Source organism: Miniopterus natalensis, chromosome 5 (assembly GCF_054644295.1).
Source record: "Miniopterus natalensis isolate mMinNat1 chromosome 5, mMinNat1.hap1, whole genome shotgun sequence".
Lineage (NCBI taxonomy): Eukaryota > Metazoa > Chordata > Mammalia > Chiroptera > Miniopteridae > Miniopterus > Miniopterus natalensis.
In genome coordinates, this window is record NC_142085.1 from 57,263,718 (window position 1) to 57,281,335 (window position 17,618).

The 17,618-nt window shown below is 56.2% G+C and overlaps 2 protein-coding genes across 3 annotated transcripts; one reads left to right on the top strand and one right to left on the bottom strand.

Annotated features, from left to right (window-relative positions):
• The first annotated feature begins 41 nt into the window (after positions 1 to 41).
• SMPD2 (sphingomyelin phosphodiesterase 2) lies at positions 42 to 3,159 on the top strand. Its single transcript, XM_087817545.1, has 11 exons — positions 42 to 104; positions 275 to 391; positions 603 to 699; positions 822 to 898; positions 1,259 to 1,352; positions 1,469 to 1,558; positions 1,787 to 1,869; positions 1,997 to 2,129; positions 2,221 to 2,325; positions 2,504 to 2,657; positions 2,756 to 3,159. The coding sequence occupies exons 2-11, from the start codon at positions 342 to 344 to the stop codon at positions 3,142 to 3,144; spliced, it is 1,272 nt and encodes a 423-aa protein (XP_087673671.1). The 5' UTR covers positions 42 to 104; positions 275 to 341; the 3' UTR covers positions 3,145 to 3,159.
• On the bottom strand, positions 2,502 to 14,186 carry MICAL1 (microtubule associated monooxygenase, calponin and LIM domain containing 1). 2 transcript variants are annotated; one of them, XM_016217529.2, is made up of 24 exons: positions 12,345 to 12,653; positions 12,042 to 12,249; positions 11,676 to 11,780; positions 11,223 to 11,327; positions 10,966 to 11,121; positions 10,269 to 10,369; positions 9,277 to 9,534; positions 8,923 to 9,038; positions 8,625 to 8,751; positions 8,362 to 8,443; positions 7,723 to 7,870; positions 7,081 to 7,271; positions 6,830 to 6,918; positions 6,673 to 6,714; positions 6,359 to 6,442; positions 6,096 to 6,252; positions 5,709 to 5,785; positions 5,145 to 5,427; positions 4,897 to 5,009; positions 4,568 to 4,681; positions 4,356 to 4,449; positions 4,095 to 4,194; positions 3,933 to 4,006; positions 2,502 to 3,557 (listed from the first exon to the last, which is right to left on the bottom strand). In XM_016217529.2, the coding sequence occupies exons 1-24, from the start codon at positions 12,600 to 12,602 to the stop codon at positions 3,409 to 3,411; spliced, it is 3,231 nt and encodes a 1,076-aa protein (XP_016073015.2). In that variant the 5' UTR covers positions 12,603 to 12,653; the 3' UTR covers positions 2,502 to 3,408. The 2 variants fall into 2 exon arrangements, with proteins under 2 accessions (XP_016073015.2, XP_087673670.1); XM_087817544.1 differs by adding an exon at positions 14,134 to 14,186 and having other exon boundaries at positions 3,495 to 4,194; positions 12,345 to 12,656.
• Between the last annotated feature and the right edge of the window lie 3,432 nt (positions 14,187 to 17,618).

Here is a 17,618-nt window from a genome sequence, read left to right on the forward strand (position 1 = left end):
CCCTTGTGCCTCAGCCCGGCTCGCCGCCCGTTCGGGCCCCCGCGCGCGCGGCCCTTGCCTCCCGCCAGCTCCCGGGTTTCGCCGCAGATCGCCTTTCCGGCTAGGTGGGCATCCGGTTTGGGCCGGCGGGCCGGTTGCCCGGGTGACGCGGGAGTCTGCGGCGGGTGGCGGGTAGCGAGGCCCGGCGCTAGGCCTGAGCCTCGGGGCCTCCGGCGCCACGGCCTTCCGGGGGGCGCGGGGCAGGGCCGACCACCTGTGCGCACGGCCCCGGCAGGAGGCGCCGCCGGCCGCACCAGTCCGGACCGCGGCTGTCGCTGCGGAACCCCCGCAGCGTCCACGCCATGAAGCCCAACTTCTCCCTTCGACTGAGGATCTTTAACCTCAACTGCTGGTGAGTGCTTCCGCGGAGCGGGGTCTGGGGCCACAGCCCCGTTCGCACCCACACAGCCGGAAGGAGACGACCATCCTCACCTCCGGGCCAGGGCTCTCCCCTGTCCTACGATCTCGGGGTTCTGGGAGAACCCGCACCTCGCCCCAGCTCCAGTGGTGTCGGAGGGCCGAGCACCCCCAGCAGCCACCTTCCCTGGCCTTTCTGTTCTTAGGGGCATTCCCTACGTGAGCAAGCACCGAGCAGACCGCATGAAGCGCCTGGGGGACTTTCTGAACATGGAGAGCTTCGACCTAGCTCTACTGGAGGAGGTGGGCTGTGTGGAACTGGTGTGGAACCCTGGATAAGAGGAGGGGTGGCGGGGGTGGGGGTGGAGCAGGAGACTTTCCCTCTGGGGAATGAGCCAGGCCGACCACCTCACCCCTTCCCCCAGGTGTGGAGTGAGCAGGACTTCCAGTACCTGAGACAGAAGCTGTTGCCCACCTACCCAGATGCACACTACTTCAGGAGGTGAGAAGGCTACTGGCCTGGAAGCCTGTTTTGACCTAGAGGCTCTTGACCCTGGCCAGCCCTACCCTGTCCTGCCTGCACCCTCCTCCCTCTCCCAGCACCCTCTCTTCCTGGTGCGGAAGCAGGAGAGGGTGGAACCTGGAAGATCCTAGCTAGCTCTTCAGCTCATCTCAGCCTTGTTATCAGGTCACCCTGTCATTCGTCCCACAAAGGCTGTTGCTTTGAGCTGTGTTCTAGGGCTGGTCCCAGCAGGAGAGAGAGAGAAAAAAGTAGCTGATAAGTGCTGAGACAAGGGAAGGGAAGAAGACTGGTTCTTTCTCTTCCTGCTTTTCTGGCTATTAATCAGGCCTTGTGTTTCAGTGGCATCATTGGCAGTGGCCTTTGTGTTTTCTCCAAACACCCAATCCAGGAATTCACCCAGCATGTCTACACTCTCAATGGCTACCCCTACATGGTATGCCTGACCTCTGACCTCTTCCACCTCCCTTCCCCACCACCCTCCTAGGGCTGCAGGGGATGGGCAGAAAGAGCTTAGCAGTGCCCTGAGTTCCTGCCCCCTCCTGCCTGCAGATCCATCATGGTGACTGGTTCTGTGGGAAGGCTGTGGGGCTGCTGGTACTCCATCTCAGTGGACTGGTGCTCAATGTCTACGTGACCCATGTGAGTGAAACTGGCAGTGCTTAGGGCTGGGACAGGCAGCCTGGTCCTGTGAAAGAGATGGGACTCCTCTAGCTGGGCTGCCTGGGGGTGAAGTGTGGAGGCAGGATCTACTAGTCAGTAGGCAAGGTTCACCAAGCACCATGCCAAGTGACAGATACAAGTTTCATTTTTAGACCTGCCCTTGGGACCTTTAGCCTCATCTGCTGTAATCTCATTTATCTTGCTCAGCTCCATGCAGAGTACAATCGACAGAAGGACATCTACTTAGCACATCGTGTGGCCCAAGCTTGGGAACTGGCCCATTTCATCCAGTGTGTGAGCCTGGGCTTGACAAGGGAAGTGGGATGGGGTCCAGGGGCTGAGGAGTGGCCAGAGCTCCACTAATGGGATAGAGCTGGCTAAGAAAGAATTCTTGCCTTACTCACCTGGTTCCCCCAGCCATACATCCAAGAAGGCCGATGTGGTTCTATTGTGTGGGGACCTCAACTTACACCCAAAGGACCTGGGCTGCCGCCTGCTGAAGGAGTGGACAGGGCTGCATGATGCCTACCTTGAGACCCGAGACTTCAAGGTGAGGACCTACCTGATTATTTCCCCACCTGGATGCCCAGCTTCTTTCCCTTCTTTTCCCACATTCTGGCACGAGGCAACTGTTCATCTAGGGTTCTGAAGAAGGCTGTACAATGGTACCTGGGAACTGCTATGTCAACCAGAAGGAGCTGCAGCCCTTTCCCTGTGGCATCCGCATCGACTATGTGCTTTATAAGGTCAGGCCTCTCCCCATAATGTGCCTTCACCCACTGTGTCTTTTCATCTCTCACCAATCTGTGCTGATCCTTTGTCTAGCTAGTCTAGTCTTAGTTCACTGATAACTGGAGAATGGGATAGCCAGGAGCTGGTTTTCTGGGAAGATATAAATTTCTCTCTGGCCTTTACTTTTCCCAGGCAGTTTCTGGGTTCTACATCTCCTGTAAGACTCTCAAAACTACTACGGGCCACGACCCTCACAGTAGCTCCCCCTTCTCTGATCACGAGGCCCTGATGGCTACTCTGTGTGTGAGACACAGCCCACCCCAGCAGAACCCCAGTTCTACCCACGGTGAGTCACCCCTGCCTTTTCCCTTGGTCCCTCCCCGCCACAAGGCAGCCCTTCCACTCTGACCCTCTCTTCTACCCCACTGCCCTGCCTTGTTCTAGGACCAGCAGAGAGGTCGCCATTGATCAGTGTGCTAAGGGAGGCCTTGACAGAGCTGGATCTGGCTATAGTTCAAGCTCGTTGGTGGGCCACGTTTGCTGGCTATATGACTGGTCTAGGGCTGCTTTTCTTGGCAGTGCTATGTGTCCTGGCTGCTGGAGGAGGGATCAGGGAAGTTGCCATACTGTTCTGGACCCCCAGCATAGGACTGATGCTGGGGGCAGGTGCAGTCTACATCTTCCACATGCAGGAGGCCAAGGGCTTATGTAAGGCCCAGGCTGAGCTCCAGCATGTGCTAGGAAAGGCAAAGGAGGCCCAGGACCTGGGCACAGTGTCTCAGCCAGCCTTGTTCCTGGGGCATCAGGAGGGGGACAGGGCTGAGGACCAATAAAGCTTGACACTTTGATTGCTCTGTCTTTTTCGTTGTAGAGACAGCAATTGATTGTCACAATGTAGACCTTCAGGCTCCTACACATCTCTTGCTTTCCCTATACACTCCCACCTCCCATCTGCAGGCAGCCTAAGCCCTGCGGGTGGCAGAAACATTTTTATTGTAAACAGTGAGGCCCTCTCCTAGGCAGCCCAGATGAGCAGGGTCGCACTGTCCTGGGGTGAGGTGGTCTTTTATAGAAGAAGGTAGGCAGCCCACCCTCTTCTAGAACTGGGTTCCTGGCCCTGATCCCAGCTCGCTAAGCCGGCACTCCTCCTGGAAGCGGATGAGGGCATCTCGCTGGTTCACCACATTCACCAGCTTCCTCAGAATCTGCTCCTCAGCCTGCCGATCGGCAGCTGTCTTTAGGGATTCTGAAGTGAGAAGACGAAGCTTAGAGAACTAGGCAGGGAGGCTAGAGAGGAAAACCTAAACCTGGCCCATGTGATTTCTACAACCTGAGCTTTGTTTCCTAATCTGTAAAATTAGGTTTGTCAACACCAGTGGTTTTCTAGCACTGTTTCACAGCAGCATATTTTAAAAAGAAATTCTGCATGAAAGCCCAAATGTGCAGCTCTGATTGAACTGAAGGCAGAGTAGGGGCTTGGAGCCCCTTCCTCTGGCTTCCTCCTGAATTGCCTCAGAGGGACTCTGACTAGAGGACTGTGTTGCTTGGTCAGTATCTGACATCACGAGGATCATACAAACCCCAGCCCCATGATATCTGCCACTCCCCACATCCTGCCTACCTTCCCGGTTTATGTAGCCTCGTAGCTCCTGGTCCAGCTGCAATTGTTTCTCCTCCAGGCTAAGCTCCTGTACCCTGTGGAAGGCAGGGATAGAAGGGGCACAGCTGTCCATGGTGCCCAAGGACCTGGCGAGGGCCACTGTCACCTCACCATGTCCCTTACTTGATCATGAGCTCAGCCTCCTCCTTCACCAGGCTGTGTTTCTTCTCAACAAGATGTAGCAGCTGTTGTACCCATAGTGCCTTTTGCTGTTCTGGGGAACCTGATGAGAAGGAAGAAGGGGGGTGGGGTGGTGAGGAGTCCTGAGCATGAGGACGAGCCTGCTGTGGGCCAGAGCCTAGTGGTTTGAGGGATCGCTGGGGGCTGAACACGGTGCCAGGAGGCAAAGGGGCATCCTAGCTTAGCCCTCCCGTCTTCACTCACTGCTCTGGTTCCTCAAGGCCAGCTCCACCTTCATTCCCTCGGCCTCCAGCTCCCTCAGAGCAGCCTCGATCTCATTGAGTCGCCGCTGGATGGCCTGAGGAGTACAAGACAAGAGGCCCAGAAGTCTTTGGACTGTTCAAGAATGGAGCACTAGAGAAGCTCTGGCCCCCGCAACTCTGACCCTGTCAGAACTGGGAGCCCCTGGATCTCACCTGGGCCTTGCAGAACCTCTTCATCTCCTCCTCCTTAGCGCGGCGCAGCAGAGTCCGCCGCCATGTCGGGTACTTGTCCATGGTGCCTGAGTTCTTGGCGAAGGTCAGCAGAGCCTACAGCAGGGTCAGGCCAGTCAGGGCAGGGCCGAGGGGTGGGCAGGGGTTGGGGAAGGAACCTGGGCTGGAGGCGAGGGGTGTGCTGGTAGGAGAGATGGAAGCTTAGCTATGAAGGAGTCGGGCTGGGTGAAGACCCTGCAGGAGCAGGGCTGGGGGAACACGCTGCAGGTTCCTCCTGGGCGGGTGGGGTAGGCGGCCGTTTCCCCACGCACCTGTTCCGTGGCGGGGTCCAGAGCCGCAGGCTCCCTGTCATCCTCGTCGTTGTCCTCATCCTCGTCACTGGAGGAGGGGTGCCCTCCCCCCTCCTCCTCCATGGCCATAAGAACTGGGCAGAGAAGTGGCCATGGCCTGGCATCCACCACTGCCCTTTCCGTTCCCTGGCGTTCCCCTTCAGGAACCCCAGAGCCGCCTCCCCACCCCTCCCCGGGCAGCACATCTGGCAGAGCAACAGAGCAGTTACCTTGAGGGGTCTGGGTTGGCACCCCCCAGCCCACAAAGCTGCCCTCTAGCGCCTGGCGAGCCAGGGCAGAGCAGCTGCGGGGGGGCTTGGGCGGAGCCTCCTCTTCAGGGTCAGGGGTCAGATTGAGGGAGGACAGCCGTTCCCGCTCTGGGCTGGAGAGACGGATAGGCCGACGGGTGGGCTGGTTGGGGCTTGGGACTGGACTGGCCCCCTCCTGGGGGGCCATGGGAGCTGGAGTTGAGGGGCCGGATGGCATGTTATTCTCGCCTGGTGTGGGGAGGTCCTAGAAAAGCCACCATGTGGTCTGGTCAGTGACCTGGCCAACGTGGGGTTGAGGCTGCCTCTTTAGACAAATGTGGGCCCTGGAGTTCATTCATTGACTGGACAGTGTCAGACCATGTTCTAGTTCTTGGTCTTCAACAGTAAGTGAAACAACACAGAAATCCCTACCTTCGTGGAGATTATACTCCAGTGCAGAGCATTCAGGTACCCCTGCAAAGTCTGCTGGGCGTGGCGAGACCCCTTCCCTTGTCCCCATCCCCAACACACTTTCACAGCTTTTACCTGACTCTCAAGGCCTCTGTCATTGCCATCCTCTTTGTGGCCTGACTGGGGTAGGTGCTGCAGGCAGTAGAAATGTCCTGGGAAGGGTGGAGGGGGGAAGAGACATCAGATGAAGGCAGCACAGTGCCGAGACTCAGTTTATCGGAGAAGGTGGGGACGACAGGACTCTGTATTTGCAGGTAAATTTCTGTTAGCCGCCTGGTTCCTTACAACCCCACATTTGGGGCTTTGGAGGAGACAGAGATATGAGCTCAGGGAAAGAGTGACATCTCTTGAGCCTGTTTCCACCTCATGCCCAGCACCCCAGTTCCCCTCCACCTTCAAACTCCTTGCATCCAGGCAGGGCCATGCCCAAAGTCTCTCTCGAGGCCTCCTGGGCCCACTCACCATCTTCTGGGTGCTGTCCATAGCTACCTGGCCACAGTGTGGCCTCACAGATATGGCAGCAGAAGCAGCTCCGGTGGTAGAAACGGCCATTGGCACACAGGCGTTCCAGGATATAAAGGCGTTCCCCACAAAGTGCACACACGTCCTCGCCACCAGCCTGCACCAATCCCCATGCCACAGTGTCAGCTGGATAGTTATCCCCTACCCCTGAAACCCCAACCTGACCTCAAGCCTCTGCTTGCAGGCAGAGCCCCCATTCTCACCTCCTGGTGTTGCAACGGGGGTGTCCGGGGTACACCAGACTCTGGGACAGGCAGCTCCTCAGTGCTGGGGGTCTCAGCCTCTACCTAAGGAGGTAAGTGTTCAGGTCAGGAGGTAGAGAGGCAAGACCAGCTGGGGAATGGATGTGTGCAGATGAAAGGGGAGTGAGACTAGGAAGGGAGACTGGATGGGGGGAGCTTTAAAGCACTGGACCTTGGGTGGGAAGTAAGGTATGGGGGGACAGGACATGGGAAAGTGTCTGGGGAAGGGACCAGAACATGGGGCTGGGGACTGTCCAGCCCTTGCATGTATTTACCTCCAGGCGTGGCTTCTTGCCACCTACATCCTCCCCGTTTTCCTGTAACAAGTCATACGCTCAGCATGGGGCTCAGCCCCCAGTCCTCCCTTCCCCCATTCTGAATGTCCTCCCCACCGCTCCAGAGACCCCTACTAGGAACCACTGCCCAGACCACCTGGGCCCGGGTTCGTTGCAGGGTCCTCTGCAGTTTGCCAAGGAATAGTACAGCACTGGAGGTCCCCCGGGAGCCTTGGTTGACAGGGCCTGCAGGGAGAGGGTGTTAGGGTAGATGGGGAGCCAACTCGGAGTAGACCAACCACACTTCAGCCCAGGGTACCCAGCTTCAGCCCAGGCTGTCCCTCAGAGGGCACCTCCTACCCCCACACACCCCTGCTCACCCCACCTGTGCCCCACCATCCAGGTCACCTGGGTTGTGGGGTGCGCTCTTGAAGGCACTGTGAAAGTGGCTAAGGTAGGCGATGAGGCCCAGTGGGTCGCTTCCTGCCACTATTGCCTGTGCGGACAACATGGGTGTGATGCCCAGTTCATGCTCTGCCATCTTCAAGGCCCAACTAGTCGCGTCCAGAGCCCCCATCCCCTGCAGCTCTGAGGGTTCCCTGTGGGGTATCAGGGAGAGAAACCAATGGGAGACTAGAGCCTGACTCCATCTAAGAGGGAGAGGGGAGGGTAGAGAGCAGTAGGGGAGGGAAAGGGAGAGGCTGGGGGAGTGCAAAGGAAGGAGAAAGCATGACGGTTATTCTTTTCTGTGCTACCCCCCCATCACCACCACCCAGTGACAACCTTCTGGCCTTGGGGATCGCCACCGCTCACAAAGCTGACCCTAATGAATGCATTTGATTCCTATAAGATTCTTAGGCAGGTGGGCAGGCAGTCAGGCAGGGAGGTGAAGTGACTTGGGCAAGTGGTGGCGCTGGGACTCAAGTGGGTGTGCTAACTCCTGCACAGTGACTTCCCCATCATTCCATACTGCCTGAAGTAGAGAGAGGGCAGCGGCAGGAAAGGGAGGTATGGTCTGCCAGGGACCCCTGAGCCTAATTTGCAACTCACAGCAGGCTAGGCCGCAGCCTGTTCACCAGGGCACACAGAGCCAGCCCATCGGCCCAGGAGGAAGAAAGGTTGGTGACATGGACACCAGGGTACCCAGCTGTCTGCTCCTGGCACCAGTGTAGCAGTTCTTCCTGTGTGCCCACCGACCCTGAGAGAGGAGGTTGTGCTGTGCTCAAGGCCCCGTGGCTCACAGACAGCCCAGTTGCTGGGGGTGGGGTCTGTATGGGAGGTGGAGGCAGGGCCCCACCCCTACTAGGACACCAACCTAACACTGTCAGCAGTACTTCCTTCATCCCAATTTTTCTCATTAAAAAAAAAAATCTGGAATAAAATGAGGGAATGAACTAGCCACATGGACAGCAGCAGGCTATGAACTGAGGGGCATGGGAGGCCCAGAGGCAAATTCAGCTGCTGTGGATGTAGCAGTTGTTGAAGTGCTGAAATACTTCCACACACTGGCAAATGGCTGCTGCTGAGTGCTCTGCCGCCCCTCCACTCCCCAGGTGCCCCAAGCCACCCCACCGTCCAACAATGCTCCAGCGCTCTGCTCCAGCCAGGGCTGCTGCTCTCTAGGTTGGTGCTTGCGCCTCACTGGTTGGTAAACACTTTGGACATGGCCCTGGAGGAAGGCCCGCTTACCACTGTCGGGCTTTCCTGAATCAGTCTTGTCATTCTTCCTCTGCACGGGCTCCTTGGCCATCACATCATACAGGTCTCGCACCTAAGGCAGCCCCCTTCAGGTCTCGAGGCAGGCTGACCACACCCCCATGGGCCCACAGGGAGGGCCCTCCCGGGGCAGGGCTAACCCAGAGGGGCAGTGACTGGGCAGGTCTAGAGGGAAGGCCTGACCTAGAGGAGGGGCCTGACCTGGGAAGTCTGGGAGGAGTGCCAGGGTTTCTGACCTGATTAGAAGACACAGCCCGGAGGTTAAGGTTGGGGTAGCGGGTGGCTGGGTCCAGCCCATATTGGGCGACGTTGCGGTGCATGTTTTCCGGGGATGTTTGTGACAGGAGCTGGTACAGGCTCTCACTGGGGAGGAAGGGGTGAAGGTGCACCCATCAGCATACACCCCTCAAGAACTGCCAGGCCTTTCTTTTATTCTCTTTTGTCCATGCCCTCATCTAGTCACCCAGCACCCCGCCCCCTTGTCCTATAGCTAGCCCTTTCCCGCCCTGCCCCATCCCCTAACTCAGGCCTCACCGCTCTGCCAACACTTCTAGGGGCCCAGCGCCCTCTGCCCACCGCTTCACCATCCAGGCTGCATCAAAGGCTGCCAAGAATCCCCGGGCTACTCCAGTGCCCAGGGGCCAGAAGGGCTGCAGGGTCAGAAGGATAGGAAGCAGCTCAGAGTCCAACAGGAGTGTCCAAGCCCAGATGCCCCCAAGGTCATAGCAGAGGAGGCTCCTCACCACATCAAGCAGCCCTTAGCTGCAAACCCTTTCCCCCACTCCTTCCCAATCATGGAACCCCTGTGCCTTCTTAAAAGGAGTCCCTGTTTCTCCAAGCACCAGAAAGCCCCTCTTCCTCCCCAATCAGGGAAACTTGTCCCCTCACCTCCACCAGGCAGTCCCCCACTAGCCCCAGCAGCAGGCGGGCACCATGCTTCTCCTGGACACGAGCAGAGCTATCTGCTCGCATCATGCTTGTGAAGTCAAAAGCAGAGACATCAGGCCGCCCACGGGCGTCTCGGGCAAACTCCAGCTTCCCGAGCTTGCCATGGGTGGCGAAGTCAGCAGCTGCCTGGGCAAAGCGCTGCAGAGCCTCGGGCACCACATTGGCACTGCTCAGCAGCCGGTCGGTCTCTGGCCAGTCCTACAAGGCCAACAGATCAGGAGCAGCGTCAACTGGGCAGCCTGTCTCCTTGAGTGTAGAAGGTGTATGTACTGAGGCCCCAAGAAGGGCTTCCCCAGACTACACAGCAGTTGAAGGCTGAGCTGGGCCTAGAATTTGAAAGTCCTGCCTCCCTGGCTCAAGCCCCTTCCTCAGCACTCACCCTGCTGCTGGGGGAGCCAGGCCTCACCCTGCCCCCGAGGCCTAGAACCATTACTGTTATCATACACTTGCTTTGGACAAGTCACTAAACTTCTCAGAGCCTCAGTTTTTCCATCATGTAGATAACACACTTAACTTCTCTAGGTCCTCATGAGAATTAGGTGAGAAAATGCATATAAAGCTCTCAACACAGTACCTAGCATATAGTAGGTGTTCAATTAGTTCATTCGGCAAATACTTACTGGGGGCTTACTACATGCCAGGCACCATTCTAGGCGCTGGGACTAATGAGCAAACAAAAGAGACAGAGACAGAACCCCTGCCCTAATGGAGTTTCCTGTGGTAGGCCTGTGGCGGGTATAAGGTGTTTAGCCCAGAGTGTGATTCAGATTACTACAAATCCTAGGGGAGTGGAGCTGAGGAGGACAGGTCAGCACAGAGGCAGGGCAGCTCTCTCCACACCAGGGCTGGAGGGTGGGGCAGACTATGTCGAAGTCTGGCCTCCATCTCCCAGGGCCCACCGCCCAGCCCCTCCCTGCCTGGCCTGGCCTCACCTGACGTAGCACCCCCAGACGCAGCAGGCACTGCTTCTTGGCTGTCATCACAAAGTAATGTGTGTCGTCCTTGTAGTATACAATGTTTTCCAGATCAATGCCTGGGGGGCAGGGCAGAGGGCAGGATATATGTCTCCTCCTTTTATGTGTCACCTCTCCAAACACTCCAGCCAAGCCTGACCTCTCTGTCTACAGTGAGTGCCCCCCACACAGGAGCCCATGAGTTATGATGACACAATAGACCATCTGTCCCTGGCCTGAGGATATGGAGCAAAGAGAGGAACTTAGGTGGGGCAGCAGCTGGGAGACCAGTACCACATGGTCACATGCTTATGGATGACAGCTTGGCTTCCTGAGCTCGGGTGTGCACGCCCCAAGGGGTGTGGCCAGTACAAAGCCAAAATAAACATAGGGCATCTACTTGAAGTACCAATTTCATTTTGAATTTATATCGTTTATATATTAAAGCATATATTTAAAAAGCACAAAGCAAAATCCACGCATTTTGTGAGAGATTTCTAAGACCTGTCATGCTGGATGGCAAAGTGGGGCTGTGCATGCTGAATCCCCGGGGGGCACAGGTTCTTTGCTGCCAAGATTCTGTGGACTGAGGACAGGTCTGGGTGGGCAGGAGAGGTAGGAGCCAGGCCCCAGTCAGGCAAGGGGAGGGGAACCGGTGTGACAGAGGGGCCCTGACCTGTAGCTTTGAGCAGGCTCTGGAAAAAGGTCTGGTTGTAGATCCTGGCCACACCGCTGATCTCGGGCACCTGTGTCTCTTCCACAGTGCGCCTGTTCACAAAGTTGGCCGTGATGCCAATAGCCAGTTTGCCACGCATTTCTCGCACTGTAAAGCCTAGAGGTGGGGGCAGGTAGGCAGTGGCAGAGATATAACAGCCTAGAAAGGCCCAAGAGAAGCTCAAGATGCTGATTTCTTCAAGGAAAGGGATCACTCACCTTCAGGGACGAATTTACCTCCAGCGGCAGAGATGAGGACATCAAATTCATAGTTGGCCAGTTGAGCAGGAGGATTGGGCTGGAGCTGGGCACACCAGCCACTCCCTGGCAAATGGTGTGAGAAGCACAAAGGTGTAGGAGTCTGAAGGGGCCCCTATATTCCCAGGACAAGCCAGTGAAATAATTAAATAAATGTGTTAAAGGGCTTTATGGTTTAGAAAGCAATGACACACTGCCAAATTATACCTTTACAACTTCCTGTAGAAAGTAGGGAAGGAAGGAAGGGAATGTTACTCCCATTTTACAGATGCTCAAAATGAGGCTCCGAGTAGTTTGCACAAGGCCACACTATTAGAAAGGGAGATGTGACTGACTCCCAACCCCATCCTTTTTCTTCCACAGGCCAAGATGTCCTTGGCAGATGGTGGTTCTCAGGAGCAGAGAAGTACTTACCCTTTTGGGGAGGGGGCTGGAGGCCAGTGAAGGTGACACCCCAGTGAATTTCCACCCCCAGCAGTAATGCCACTTTCAACAAAAGCAGCTGGAGCTGCCGGATGCCTGGAAGGGAGAGGACATTAGGAACAGGGACCCAGGACCGCAAAGCCTCCCCAAGTACCAGTGTGCACCTGGTCAGAGCTGGAAGTCTTACAGATCATTCTGTCCAACTGCCCATTTTACAGATAAAGGACCTGAGTCCTAAGGGTCACCTAGATGAATTGAATCTTGTCCACTTTGCCTCTTGGCTGGCCCAGCAGCCCCCTACTCGCCTTTGTCTAGACCCAGGCTCACAGCCCCATCAGTACACCAGGTGTTACTCACTGATGTGGTCCAGGGTGCCCGTGCAGAAGCGCCCATAGAACTTCTTGGCACCGAGCGCCCGAAGGTCATGGATGGTGAACGGCCAGAGGTGGAGCACATTGTGGCGAGAGAACTTGGTGCGCTTTTCCACAAGTACCACGTGGGCTCCCAGCAGTGCCAGCTCCACAGCAGCCCGCAGACCACAAGGTCCAGCACCCACCACCAGGCACTGTGAACACACAAGACAGTGTGGGCATGGCATCCTATTTCCCTCCTCTGACTCCCTCCTCTCTCCAAGCCCCATCCCAGGCACCGTGTATTCACCTTCGTGTTGGTGCAGGCCTGGCCCTGCTGGTAGACGGGCTGGCTTGCTCGCTTGTCCAGCTTGGCCCACAACGACTTGGCGCTCCAGTAATTGAGCTGAGCCTTGATCTTGTGGTACTGGGGCAGCCCCCCACCAGGCTCCAGCTCCAGGGCCTGGCATAGCCCCTGGAAGCTGCTCAGCACATTCTGGCACAGCTGGGCCTGCAGGAAGCTCTCGAAGTGGGCATGTGCTGGGTTGGTGGACGTGGGTGAGGCCATGGAGGCCTCTGGGTCTCTCAGGGAAGGGAGCAGCTGGGCAGAAGCACGTGGCTACTGGAGAGGAGGGAAAAAGAGGAGAGGAGGCTGGAGGAAGGAGGAAGGGAAAAGGAAGGGGAGGGGAAGAAACAGGCTGGTGTCCCCAGGGAGCTCCAGGGCCACCCCTGATTGGCTCTGCTCCTCTCTCCCAGCCCATTCCCAATCTGCTCCAGAGACAGCTGCTATTCTTTCCAAGTGAAATCTGCCAAATTTGGAAATGAAAAATCAACAGTCCTGGGCACAGGAGGGATGCAAGAAGAGAGGGAGCCACCAGCTTGGCCCACAGGAGAGCCCTTGTGGATAAAGCTGCCAGGGATGTCCAAGCCCTGCTCTATCTCTGGAGCCCACAGGGCAGAAAGCAGGGCGTGGGGTAATTTCTCAGACGTGGACAGGGCATGTTAGCCGGAAGGAGAGCTTTCCTTGCGGTGCAGACTGGGGCAGACCGAATACCTGCAACCCAGCTGCTAGGCACACAGTCTCCCGCACCTCCCCGTGCCAGGTGCCCCTCGGTGGCCCCAGTGCCACGCAGGCGTGGGGTGTGTCTTACACCGGGGCAAAGTTTTTCTCCTTCGCACTCGTGATTTCCTCCTGACGGAGGGGAGACGGTCTGTAACCAGACCGCGAAGGTTCCACTTCCCACCACCCAAACTACCTCCGCGAGCAGCAGGAGGATGTTGCACGTTAGGCGGCCCGGGTGAGCGGGCACTGGGTCTGTTTCTGACTCACTGCGGTCAAAAGCACTTCCCGTGTGAGACTTGCCCTTCCTCAGGGGCCCTCGAGGGCGCTCGGGGGCGACGGCGGCCGGGGTCGCCCCTCCCGGCTCCCCCACCCCCACCCAGGACCCGCCCCGTGCCCGTGGGCTTAGGCGCTCTCCCAGGAATTTCCCGAAACAAGGCCTCCCTTTGTCCCCCCTCTGGCTCGGCCCCCCACGCAGACTGAGGCGTGCGGAGGGGCTTTCTCACGCTGGCACCGGGAGGGGCGCGGGTGGCCGCCGGGGCAGTTAGGCGAGGGGCGTGGCGTCGGTGAGGGTCCCCGGGGCCGACACCCCGCCCCCCGGCGGCCCCGCGGGTCGCAGCCCGAGAGCCGAGGGCCGGGCCGAGGCAGGGGAAGGAGACTCAAGCCGCCCGCAGCGAATCGCCTGCACTAGGGACCTCTGTCCTCCGCGACGGCGAGGGCAGAGGTCCCTCGGGGTGGCGGAGTGTGGGGCAAACCCGAGACAGAGCGGCGACCCGGCCTGGAAACGCCGGGCTAGGGCGCGCGCGGCTGGAGCGCCGGGAGGATGGAGAGGGCGGGACCCCGGGGGCGGCGGGGGGCACTCGCCCTGCGGACCCCAAAGTCGGGAGCGGGCTGAGCGGCGCGGGGCCGAGGAGGGCGGGCGGAGCCGGCAGGGCGGCCTCCGAGCGCCCGAGGTCGCGAGTCCCGGAGGCGCGCCCACCTCCCATCCGCGCCCCGCCGCGGGCCGGGGGAGCGCGGCGCGCTCCGTGGGACAACTTACTCGGCGGCTCCGGAGCCGGGAGGGGCCGCTTCCTGCCTGTCCGGCGGCGGGCGGGCGGGCGCGGCGGCGGGGGCGGGGGCGGAGGAATGGGCGGCGGCGGCGGCGCGGAGAGGGGACGGGGCGCTGGGCGGCGCGGGGTCCGCCCGGCCCGCGGGTGCTGCCGGCTGTGGGCTTCCGCGCGGGGCGCGGCCGGCCGAGGCTCTCTCCGCGCCGCATTAGCATCTCATTACCGCCGTCCCCGCTTCGGGGCGGCCCGGGCCCGCCCAGGCCCGCTGGGTGGTGCCCGAAGGCGTGGCACCGCGGATGCCGGGTTCCGCTTGCTGGCCCGAGACTCGGGCGGGGCCTGGGGGCTGAGCAGCCCGAGGTCGGGGCCTTACGCCGGTGCGGGCGCCCGCGGAGCTAGCCTTTCCCAGGCGGGAGGGCCCCGCCCGCGCGCCGCCTTCTCGGGCTGGGAGAAGTTTTCCGAGGCCGGCGGGTCCGTAGGGGGCGCTGGAAAGTCTACGCTTTCACCTCTCTCACGAGGAGACCCGCGGCCCGGGCGCCCCACCTTGGATTCAAGCTCGGGGCCCCCTCCCCTGGGACAAGCCTGCCCCTAGACCCGGCCTGTAGGCAATGGGCACGAATTAAGCCCTGGGAACCCCGCACTCTGCAGCTTCCACAGCGGCATGAAAAGTAAGAGGGCCAAGAGGCCTTGGGGAGCGGGGTGGGGGTGGTGCTGAGAAGGGGCAAGTGGAAGGGTGTGTGGGAGACTGGATCCCCGATATTCAAGAATGCCTTGGAGTGAGGACCCACGGACCTGTCAGCACTGAAAAGGGCTTGAGAGACCTTTGGGATCAACTTCCTCATATTCCGTAGAAGGAAACAGCCTGAAGGTAAAGGCACTGTCCAGGGTCATTCAACTAGTTAATGTTAATAAAACATCACTTCTCATTTACCCAGCGTCCACTATGAACATTCCCCTAATCTCAATCATCACAACAATCCCATTTTACCAAAAAGGAAACTGAAGGGCACAGAGGTTCTGTGACCTGCAACAAGTTACATGCAAGTGGCAGAGCTGGTAGGGGGCCCGGGTCTGACTCCACTACACCAGTGTTGATGCAAGTGACAGATGAAAGGCTGGCATTATGAGAAGCTGTTTCTTGTTCAGAGCAAGTGACACTGTTACACTAGCAACACCAACAGAAACGGAGTAAATGGGTTGCTCTCCTTGAGATCTGGGGATCAAAAAGAGCTGGGTGCCCTATGGCTCTTCCTCTTTATTCTCACTTTGTATTTCGTAGGGAAACCCTCTGAGAGCCAGCAAGACCTGAATACTCACTGCTCCCAGTTTGAGCTTTGAAGCCTGCAGGGGAAGAAAGGCAAGGGGAAAATGCCTGCTCTGCAAGGAGAGGCAGGGAATTCAGCCAGGTCACGTTCAGGAAACTAGGGCAGCCTCCCAGCTGGGCCTATCCTGGCTCCTGAGTGTGACTTGTCATTTGTCTTGAAATGAATGTGCCAAACATCAGACACACCCATATTTGAGTATATATTATAAGAAGCATGCTAAAGTTCACTATAAATGGGTTACAGGCTCTTAGAAACACCCCATTTCCCGTTCATTAGCAGATGGTAACAACCAGCTGCTTGGACTTAGCACATTTGCAAAGCCCCAGCAGGGTCTGGCCCTTGACTCAATGACTTATGGTTGCAAAAGGCAGGGTTATGTGGCTCTCTGAATGACAAATGGTAAAATTTGTCTTTAAAAAAGATCATAGGCCTTTTGGCTAAGATCAAGTGTAAAAAAGATCACAGAACAATAATGACTTCATCAATACTAAAAAACTGCTTACTTGAAGTTTCACTTTATGTTAATTAAAGATACACATGGGAGCATAAAGAAATGAGGAATATATTGGTCTGTAATCCAGAAGGTCTTGTCAGATTCCAGCTTTGCTTCACACTAGCCTAGTGTGACCTTGAGAAAGTCACCATTATGCTTCAGTCTTATCTCTAAATGGAGACTATAATTACCCAACCTCCTCAGCCCATTTTGATTCTAAAATCCTATTATTCAATGTTGGTGACTGTAAGAAATGTACAGATTAGAAGACCCAAAGTAAGTTCTATTTAAAGAATTTCTTCAAAGAAAAAACAAAAGACCTCAATTAAAACCGAAAGACTTTATTATTTACCTATAAGTATTTCTCTTCTTAATTAGAGTCTTGAGTCGTGATCCATATTATATGTATTGTATATAGAACTAAAAATACTGGCATAATCACATCAGCCAGTTCATATTATTACATCAAATACGTGGCTGATACATGAAAAGTCAGTTTTAAAGGAATCCCATTCTAATGTTTTTGCTAATAATATTGCTGGCAATGGCCTAGGTTAAAAACCTGAGTTATTAAGATAGGATCCATTTCTTCTAACTCACCCCATGTTCTGTCTTCCTTCAATGCCGTCCTTACGTCACATCCCAACCTCTCATTTCCTGAGCCTGGAGCCAGAAATTAGGTCCCTAGCAGTGCAGGTGGCGTGTCTAAGACACACTGTACCTGGAGGTCAGTGTGTTCAACAACACATCCCTGGGCTTGGGCTGGGAGCTGTGGCGACTGTGTGACCAGACAGGCACAGCTCCTGATGTAAAAATAGTTATGAACTGAGCCAAATGTGTAGAGTGCTGTTAACAGATATGACAGGGTGGCTTGCAATCACATTGAGATTAGAGGGTGAAGGAGGGCCTCCCTGAGGAAGTGACGCTGACGCTGAATTCTGACAAATGAACAGACACACATATTCCAGTCAGCAGTTTTGTTGCTCATATTATGGATAGAGAACATGAAAGCAAGGTAACTATCACAGTGACATTCCTGCTGCTTTTGGAGGTCATTCTTTGCTGTTTACAAAAGGCAGGCAAGGGAGATTTTTTAAAAGGTTATTCCTGCAAGCCTATATACAAACATAAGGCAGTTTCCTTTCAGTCCTTAAAAATTTAGGCTTAACTTGGAAACTGAGGATGAAAATTTACCTCAATATTTACAAATAGAGCAGCAAAATAAAAACCTGTCCTGAATGTAAATCCTCAGAAGTTTGACAAAACGGCCCACTTACAGAGGTTCAAGTTAAGACATTTTCACTTCAGTAGTAACTTTCATCTAATTGATAAATTTTGATTAAGCTTTAAATCAACAGTAAAACACTACCATATTATTAATATGGTAGTTATTGTTTTGTGGAAGACTATATAACTTTTACTATTGTTTTATGTAAAAAGTTTATGATTACATGCTAAAATTTCAGACACAAACCCTAAAATTTAGTCAAAAAGGTTCTATTATATTAAGCAGATCATGTGTAAAAAGAAATCCAGCTGGAAGTTTCAGGAGACTGGTTAGATAGTAAGCCCATCTGGTGGGAGCAGCATAGTGGGATGTCCCAGCCCTGTGCCCCAGCTCTGGCTCTGCCACTCACTGTGTGCCCTTGGGCAATGGACTTCA